Raw genomic sequence first — 8630 nt, 5'->3', positions numbered from 1 at the left:
CCGCGGGCCGTGGCTGCTCGGTCTCGCCCCAGCTCTGGGTGTCCGGGGGGCGGGCGGGCGGGCGGCCAGGGCGAGGCGGGAGCGAACGTGGCCAAAGAAGTGGAAGCGACCGCGCGGGGCCGGCGCCGCCCGAGGGACGCGCGTTTCTCGCCGGATCCCGGGAGTTCACAGCGATCGCGGCCGTTGCCTCGGGCCGAGGTCGTTCGTGAACGCGCTCGGAACGCAGCCGAGAGCCGCCCGCTCCCGCCCCCCGCTCCTGCTGCCACCGCAGCCGGCTCCTCGCCCGGCTCCGCCCGGAAAGCGGGACCCGCCGCGGGCGGGGCGGGGCCAGCACCGGCTGCACGCGCCGCCTTCCTCCCGGGGAGGGGGAGGGGACTCCCGCCCCCGCCGGCCCGGCCGCGCTCGTTGGAGGCTGCCGCCCGCCCGCGCTGCCATTTGCCGGCGCGGCGCAGTGGGCGGGGTTACCGGAGCCCAGGAAGGCGCCGGGCCGCTCCCGCCCTCCCGGCCCCACCAGGAAGCTTTTCCGCCCCCCGGCCCCGAAGTTTGATCGCAGGGGAAGGAGCGGGGGAGGTTCGGGAAGGACCCGGCGAGCAGGGGTGAGACCGGCGGAACCGGGGGAGACGCGATTCCGGGTTTTGTTTCTCAGTCCTGAAACTCGGGGGCGGGGGGGGCACGGCTGCGCTCCCCCTCGTTTGCTGGTTTTGCGCATTTCGCAGGGGAAAAGTTGTCGGATCGCGTTGCTGCTGCGTGGGGTTTAGGGTGCTGGTGGGCGGGTTGGGGCTGCGAACCTGAAGGCGCAGCTCGTTAACCCCCGTGACGAGGCGAGCGTCGGTTGCAGGCAGGTGGGTTGCACAGGGGGAAGGTGAGAAAGAGAACGTGCAAATGAAGGTGCTCTCTATGCATCGCCCCGGGACGCTGCTGGGTGTCCCACGTCTTGTCTGGGTGCGGGACCTCTTCTCTGTTGTGAGTGCGCAGCCGGGAGGTCCCCTGGGTGAAAGGACTCGGCTGTGGCTCAGATCTCCCATCCTCTCCCTGAACGTGCAGTCGTCTCCTCGAGCACATCATTAGGTGACAGACGGCCGCTCCCCATCAGTGGCTCTTGTGCAGCCATCCTGGGAAGGGTGAGCCGAAAATTCCTGGGTAGAAAGCACGCGCGTCCCTTTCCTTGTCTGTGCCTCCCTGGGGCCGGGGTTTTGGGTCTTGGGGCTTAGCGTTGTCGTAGTCTGTCGTGTTGAAAAACAGGGCAGACCTTGGTTCTCTGTGTGCCCAGCCGGAGGTGGAGATGACGACACTAACGCACCGAGGACGGCGTGCTGAGGCGGGAAGGAACTCGGACAAGAAACCTGACAGCGAGGAAGATGCGGCTGCGGACAGAGACCTGAATGACGATGATCCCGATGACTCCAAAGATATCCGCCTCACGCTCATGGAGGAGGTGCTGCTCCTGGGGCTGAAGGACAAGGAGGTAAGGCAGGCGTCTCCAGTGGCTGCGTGTGCAGCGGTGGCAGCGCTGCCTTGGTGTACCTGGAGGTGAGGTTCTCAGTGAGCAGTGAAGGGATTGTATGAGTAGAGGAACTCAGAGGAGAATCCTCTTCAACAAAGCCAGCCTGCTTAGCTCAAACCACCTTCACCTGTAGCTTAAACTGAGCTGTGGAGATTGCTTATGAGTGCCGTCCCACCAGCTCTGCCACAGGAACTGTAAGAAGTGGCTGGAGGTGAGGGGTGCCTTTGCTATTGTGCTACTGCCATTTGCAGAGCAAAGGTGGGCTTGTTCTTTGCCAGGGCCAAAGGCATGGGGTAAAAGGAGCCTCACCTTGTGCATCAGATGGTAAATGTCCTCTTCCCTGGCCCAAGTGCACTTTCCCATCAGCTGAAACACAGAGACACGCTGAGTGCTGTTTCCACTTTGTTAAAAATGGATGTGAAAAATGGCAGGGGCAGGTTTTGAGAGAAGAGGGCAAGGCGAGAGAAGGCAGCTGGGCCAGGAGTTGAAAGCAGGTGCAGGATGGGTCTAAACGCAGCAATGGCAAAGGAGGTAGGAGCCACGTCTCTGTTTTCAGGCTGGTAATTTCCTCAGCTGGGCAGGAATGGCATCATGCAGCTCCAGGCTTGTGGGGAGTGGGGCTGGATGGGAATCTCTTTGCTGGGCGCTTTGTCTTGCCCATGTGTGCCGGTTTAATGGCTTTCCTTGGCAGCAGTGGATGAACTTCACAGCCAGTTATTTTCAGGGGGTTGTTCTCTGCTGGAAAGGGACCCTGGTCAAACTGAATTGTTTTGTGCTTATCAGCTGGTAGGAACTCATTTCTCAACTCTGCCTAGAATGAGCTGTGGGGGAAAGGAGAAGACATCTTGTGTTGAATTTTCTGAGCTGCTTGGCTCTTATCTGCCTTGTCTTCTTTAGTGCATGCATCATCTTGATCTCTTTGGGGGAATCTGATGCTGCTATTCCTGTTAAGCAGATGGGGAAATCAAGACCAGGGGAAGCTAGCCAGTTGCCCAAAGTGCTTCGTGGGATGATAATGGCAGAGGAGAGCCTTAAACACAGGTTTTTCAGCTCCAGGAGCACTCTTCCTATGAGCCTGTCTCCCACCCTGAGGAAAGGAGACACTGTGGTTGTCAAAGCTGTGGTAGATGGGCCACCTTCTCTTCATCTGTTTCTCTGGGTTGAAATTAAGCCCTTGTGAGGTACCTGAACTTCTTTTTCCGTAGGGCCCTGCTACTGCTGAGTTAGTCTGAGCTGGTGTGTTGCTCTCACATAGACTTGCTCAGGCCACGGCTTCTGACGTGAGCCACGCTTGCAGATCCAGCAGGGAAGAGCTGTGGGTTGTGTGAGTGACAGAGGCTTGTAGCTGTCCTGTTTAACGAACCCAGATAAGATGTAGGACTTGCTGAGCCCAATAGGAAGTAACAGGAGAGCAGGGCTATAAAGAGAACATCATGCAAATAATTTTGGAGCAAATATTTGAGAGCAGCCTAGGAGCATGGCATGGTCTGCTTTCTTCCTGGGCTACATTTAGCATTCTTGGCTTGGTTAATGTATTCCTGGGAATGGTCCTTCAGCCACCAGGAAGTAAGGAGAGCACAACAGATAAGGAAAAAACTTGTCACACTTTTTTTTTTCTCCCCCCCCATCCTGCCCTTCCACATTCCTCCATCTCAGAAGGAAGACCAGAGGCAGCAATAGCCTGGCCGTGAGCTGGGCTCCCAGGCACTGGGTTTTCCCAGCTCTGTTGTTCACTCATGGTTTAATGATTGGAAGAAAATAAGACCATTTTAGCCAAATCAAATGAGCTCACAGTGTAATTTCATTATTTTAAGTATGAGTCTGTCCATCTAGGAGAAGCTGGCTGCACACCAATCTGGCATTTGTAACCAGTCCGATTCCAGAAGCTGAAAGTAACCCAGAAGGTTTTGGCTTGTTTGATTTCAGACCCCTTGAAATTTTCTAGGGGTAACATGCCTTCTAGCTCAGCGAATTGGAACTTTCAGTTGCCTCCACACCCTTTTCTGGAGAACTTGTTCCTAAAGGGCACGTGCGAAAAACAGTGTGTCTCCCATGGACGTAAATCAGCAGGGCAGGGATGACAGATTGCTTTGTCTTCCCTCACAAGGAAATTAAGAAAGCAAATAAAGATTTTAATTTCTTTTATGGTTCTCTGTGCTATGCAAGCAGAGCAACCTGGTGTGCAGATGCACTGTATAAACAGACACGCTGGGCACAAGAGTTTACCCATACGGATTGTAAAACCTTCCATGTCGGAGAGCTGCGTGTTCTCAGCCTCTTTTCCTTAGGAAAGGGGCTTGTTAGGTTGCTTTGTCTGCAGTCTCCTGGTAGCTTTTAGACCTGCTCTTTCTCTCCTCCCCCCCCATTCCCTCCAGAGAAAAAGAGCAACAAAAAGGGAGTTACGAGCGGGCCGTAGCGTTTCTGGTATATCGGCATCCCCCTGCAAATAAGCACATTGTGACTTTGCATCCCACTTGGCTCACCCTTCCCTTGGGCCCATCTCAAACACCAGCGCCTGCCCCATTCCCAGCCCCGCTGCCTGCCTGGACGAGCCTCTCCCTGCAGCCCTGCCTGCTGTCTGCTTGCCCTGAAATCCAAGGACTGCCACCCTGCGTCTGTGCCACGACGCAGCAGTCATCGGACTGGAACAACCGGGCTTTGTTCTTATCAGGGGATAAAAGACGAGTGGAAGAAGGGAACGGAGAGGTTGCCTAGGCTGTCCCGTTGCTTCAAACCAGGATCAGCTCTCTCCTGAGAAGCATCAGTTGAATGTTCTTAAACCTCGAGGGACAGAGTCTTCCTTTCCCTGCCCCCTCCCTCCAGGGGCGAACCATTCCTGGGCTTTCTTGCCTGGACAATTGTTTCTTCCTGGTGCCAGCTCCAATCTCTCTGGCTACAATTTTAGCCCAGGACTCTGTCCCATGCACAGTGGAAGTGGGAACTGGCCATTCCCTTCCTTTTTGCTGCTGCCTTTTATGTGTCTGCCCCCCCCTTATCCTATTCTCCCTCCGTCTTCTCTTCCCTGGACTGAGAACCCCGATTCAGTTGCTGGTTCCTTGTGGGTCGTATTTTCCAGACCTCTGCACCTTCGTGTTGCTTTACCAAATGCCTTAAGATTTTGGAGCTTGCGCTTCTTGGGGTGAGGACCACATCCCGTTGCGGGCTCAGAGAACAGGGCTTGGGGCCAGGTGTGGAACGTGCTGCGTCCGAGCAGATCTGGTCAGCAGCAGCCCCAGCGCTGCCCCGCTGCTGGGCCCTGAACTGCTGCACCCCAGCCCCAAGGTGCCCACTCTGGGGGAAGAGGTGGGATGTATTTTCCCGTCCTTTATCCCTGGCTGGAAATCTTCTCTTCCCTTGCAGAAGTCTGTGGGCGGATCTGAGTGAGGGGGGGTGATGAGGGTGGGGTGGGTGAGGGGCTGGGGAAGCTTTTGTGCCCTGTGGTGGGAGCTGGGGCTTGCTACAGCCTGCGCCCCGTGGAATGGTGCTGTGGGTAGTGAGGAAACTTCTTCACGGGCCTGACGAGCAATTTATTCGTACAGCTAATTACTCTCGGGGCATACCTGGAGCTGGTGGGGGCTTTCTTCAAGGAGAAGAGCAGATTTCACCTCCCATTTCCCCCAGCCATGTCTGCAGCAGGCGCTGAGGCAGGGCAGAGCAGAGCTCACGTCACTGGTTGCAGCCCCACAGCAGCAGCAATGTCCTTCTGTGGCCAGGGGCTTGCCAGGGGAAAGGGCCCCGCTTTTCTTATTCTTCCTTGGACTTTTAACAATCCGGGGTTGGGCGCAGCCGCCTGGCCAGTGCTAGGGTGTGCCGGGTGGTTGTGGGTGCAGCGTGATGGGCATGGCCTGAATTGCTCAATGTTTACAAGGAGCTTTTGTGCAGGGATGGGGTTAGTTGGGGCTGCCGGGCGCTTTTCCCTTCGTGGGGAAAGCACCTTTCTCCCTTTGGCCTGGGAGGCAGAGCTGTTAATGGGAGTTGGGAGAGTCGTCTGGGCAGGGGCAGAGCAGGCCAGGAGGGGTGGGGGGCTCAGCAGAGCTCCCCTTCCCATCTCTCTTCTCCCCTTTCCATCCATCTTCTCTCTCCCAGGGCTACACCTCCTTCTGGAACGACTGCATCTCTTCAGGCCTGCGGGGCGGCATCCTCATTGAGCTGGCTCTGCGCGGCCGGATCTGCCTGGAGCCGCTCTCCATCAGGAAGAAGAGGCTGCTGGAGAGGAAGGTGAAGGTGCCACAGGAGCTGGGCTGGGGGCCCAACAGGCTTTGGGGCTCTGTCTACCCCAACCAAGCCTGCTGGCAGCAAGCTTTGCCAAAGCAGCGCTGCACACCGGGGCTGGTGCCATTCTTTCAGGTCTGCATCCAGCCTTACGCCATGTTTCCACTTTGTCCTTCCAGGTGCTCTTGAAGTCAGATGCGCCGACTGGCGACGTTTTGCTGGATGAGACCCTCCGACACATCAAGGCCACAGAGTCTGCGGAAACGGTGCAGACCTGGATAGAGCTGCTCACTGGTAGGGCCAGTTAGAGACGCCATCTCCCCAGCTCCCTCGGGGCCTGTCCCTGCCACCTGTCCCCTCTCCATGGCTTGGCCATCCCCTCGCTTCACTGGAGACAGGCAGAATACTGACAGCAGAACAGGGGAAGACTGAATGTGAGGACAGGGAATGGTTTTCCAGGTCTTTTTTGTTGGGAGCTCAGTGGAAGACTTGGACCTTGCTCCACATTGCCTCTTTTTTCATGAGTCTTCACAGAGTCTGATGCCCAAGGTCCTGGGTGGAAGGGGCTTTCCAAAGGGATCTGCCCCAGGCTGCTGCGCCCTGTGGCTGCTGGGAGCTTTGCCAGTTTGGACTGATGGGAGAAGTGGGTCAGAGTCAGGCCAAGGGGAGGAAGAGGGTTCCTGCAGTGGGGACTGGTGTCCATGCAAGCACAGATGATCCTGGGCTGGAAGCAGCCTGGGCGCTGGGGTTGGGTGGCAAAGCTGTCACTGCCCCAGCATTGAACGGGGTCTCCTCTCCTGCAGGGGAGACCTGGAACCCCTTCAAGCTGCAGTACCAGCTGAGGAACGTGCGCGAGCGCATTGCCAAGGCGCTGGTGGAGAAGGGCATCCTCACCACGGAGAAGCAGAACTTCCTGCTCTTTGACATGACCACCCACCCCATCAGCAATGCCACCGAGAAGCAGCGCTTGGTGAAGAAGCTCCAGGAGAGCATGCTGGAGCGGTGGGTGAACGATCCCCACCGCATGGACCGCAGGACTCTGGCTCTCCTGGTGCTGGCCCACTCCTCAGACGTGCTGGAGAACGTTTTTGCCAGCCTGGCAGATGACAAGTACGATGTGGCAATGAACAGGACCAAGGGCCTCCTTGATATGGACCCTGAGGTGGAAGCGGCCAAAGCCAGGGGCGCAGAGATGATCTGGGCCGTCCTGGCAGCCTTCAATAAGTCCTAAAAAGCTCCCGAACCCCCCCTCCCCAAACCAGGTGGGGGAGCCTCACCCCCTCGATGTGAGGCCAGGGATATTTGGGCATGGAGTTCTTGCAGCAGCGGGTGGGCTCAGCTTGGGGAGATGGGGGTGGGGGGGGTTTGCTCTCCCCTCTCCAGGCAGGGGTGGGAGGGTGAGACCACACCTGTGTGGGCAGGTCGCACACTCTTCCAAAGGCTGGTGCCTCCAGGGAGAGGTGGCGGTGGCTCTTTGCTCCCCTTCCAGTGCTCCTGGCCCGTGGGCTTTCTTCTCAGGCCAGTGCAGAGCTGGGAGGTGGCGGAACCCAGCCCTGCCTCTGCGTGCAGGAACCGAGCTGTTCAGATGGGCCAAACCGCAGCAGAAACGGGGTTGCGGAACAGCCTGTGCTCCCTGTGCGCTCCTGGTGCGCCTCCGTGGCCCCCTCTTCCACGCACAGGTCTTGCCTCTGAGCTGCCTGGGCAACGCAGATTCCCATACGGAGCACAGCAATGTTCTCCTGTGGCGGGGTAGGGGCAGTGGAGTGGGCAGGGGGGTGGTTTGGGGGTGTCTGGCAGCTGGGACCACCCCATGTGCTGGCTGGCACGGGGCAGCTGAAAGCCCTTGGCACGTGTTGCTGTCGAGGAGCAGCTCTGCAAAGACCGTGGAGCCCTGCCCTGGGCTGTGCCCCCCCCGGGCTGTGCCCCTGCTTTCTAGTAAGAGTTAAACTGTGATTTCTTTTTTCTTTTTTTTTTCTCTCTTTTTTTTTTTTTTTTTTTTAAATCCCCCCCCTCCTCCACTACCTTAATCTCCTGTAGTTCATTTAAATGTATTGCTCTGCAGCCTGAGGGAGTCCTGGATATTGAAATCTGTGGTCTGTAGCTGCGGTGGGTCCAGCTGCCCTTTCTAATAATGAGGTTTGCATTTGAAGGGGTGCTGGCAGTGCTCTGGCGGGGCGGAGGGAGTCCTCTGGGTACCCGGAGGTGCTGGTGGCACTTGTGTCATGAACTTGCTGGGTCTCAGCTGCCGCTCCCTGCCTGCACTGAGTGCTGTGCCTGCAGGCGGCGGGGCCGAGTGCCATCTCCTGCCCCCCTTCCCGCGTGGCCCAGGCGTGGGGGGCACCTCGGGCTGCAGGTGGCATCACCCCGGGATCCACTCGCCTCCCCACGGGCCTGTCCCCTCCCAGCCCTCCATCTGCCTCGGGTTCCCGAAGGCTCTCCCATCCCCTTCCACGTGGGTGCTGCCAGGGGGGTCCCCAAAATCCGTGGGTGGGGGCGGCCCCCTCCTCGCACAGGCGCCTCTCCCCCGCCGCGCCTCGGGCGGGGCCGGTGCTGCAGCGCGGTGCGCTCCCGGGGCCCGGCGGTCCCCAGCCCACACGCACCCGGCCGGGGCAGGGGTCCCCGCTGCCAGTGGGGGCTGGGAGCGGGCAGGTGAGGCAGCCGGGGAGGGGGGCAGGAGCCGCGCCAACCCCCCCCATCTCCCCCCGCCCCGGGCCCTGCGCTGGAGGTTTCGCGCTGCTGTGGGTGCCGGACCCCCCAGCAGCTGCTCCAGCCCCGGCAGCACTGGGGGTGGCCGTGGGGGCCCCGCTGCCAGGCCCCGGCCCCCCCGGCGGGAGGAGGAGGGCGAGGAGGGCCGGGCCGTGTGAGGGTGTCCCCGGCGCCGCCTCCCGCTTCTGCGGCGGGAAAGCGCCGCGCT

At 59.1% G+C, this 8630-nt stretch overlaps 1 protein-coding gene across 1 annotated transcript; it reads left to right on the top strand.

Annotated features, from left to right (window-relative positions):
• Positions 1 to 411: 411 nt before the first annotated feature.
• GOLPH3L (golgi phosphoprotein 3 like) lies at positions 412 to 7758 on the top strand. The gene is made up of 5 exons (XM_072846975.1): positions 412 to 596; positions 1271 to 1465; positions 5591 to 5722; positions 5896 to 6010; positions 6520 to 7758. The coding sequence occupies exons 2-5, from the start codon at positions 1283 to 1285 to the stop codon at positions 6945 to 6947; spliced, it is 858 nt and encodes a 285-aa protein (XP_072703076.1). The 5' UTR covers positions 412 to 596; positions 1271 to 1282; the 3' UTR covers positions 6948 to 7758.
• Positions 7759 to 8630: the final 872 nt, after the last annotated feature.

This window comes from Ciconia boyciana, chromosome 26, assembly GCF_034638445.1.
Source record: "Ciconia boyciana chromosome 26, ASM3463844v1, whole genome shotgun sequence".
NCBI classification, from domain to species: domain Eukaryota; kingdom Metazoa; phylum Chordata; class Aves; order Ciconiiformes; family Ciconiidae; genus Ciconia; species Ciconia boyciana.
Note: the sequence above shows the minus strand (reverse complement) of the source record. Positions and strands in the feature narration are given on the sequence as shown.

Excerpts from the sequence above, each read along its gene's own strand:
- GOLPH3L (XM_072846975.1), top strand. The coding sequence starts at position 1,283 with ATGACGACACTAACGCACCGAGGACGGCGTGCTGAGGCGGGAAGGAAC. Across the intron at positions 1,466-5,590 it reads TGGGGCTGAAGGACAAGGAG|GGCTACACCTCCTTCTGGAA; the intron begins GTAAGGCAGGCG and ends TCTCTCTCCCAG. Across the intron at positions 5,723-5,895 it reads AGAGGCTGCTGGAGAGGAAG|GTGCTCTTGAAGTCAGATGC; the intron begins GTGAAGGTGCCA and ends TTGTCCTTCCAG.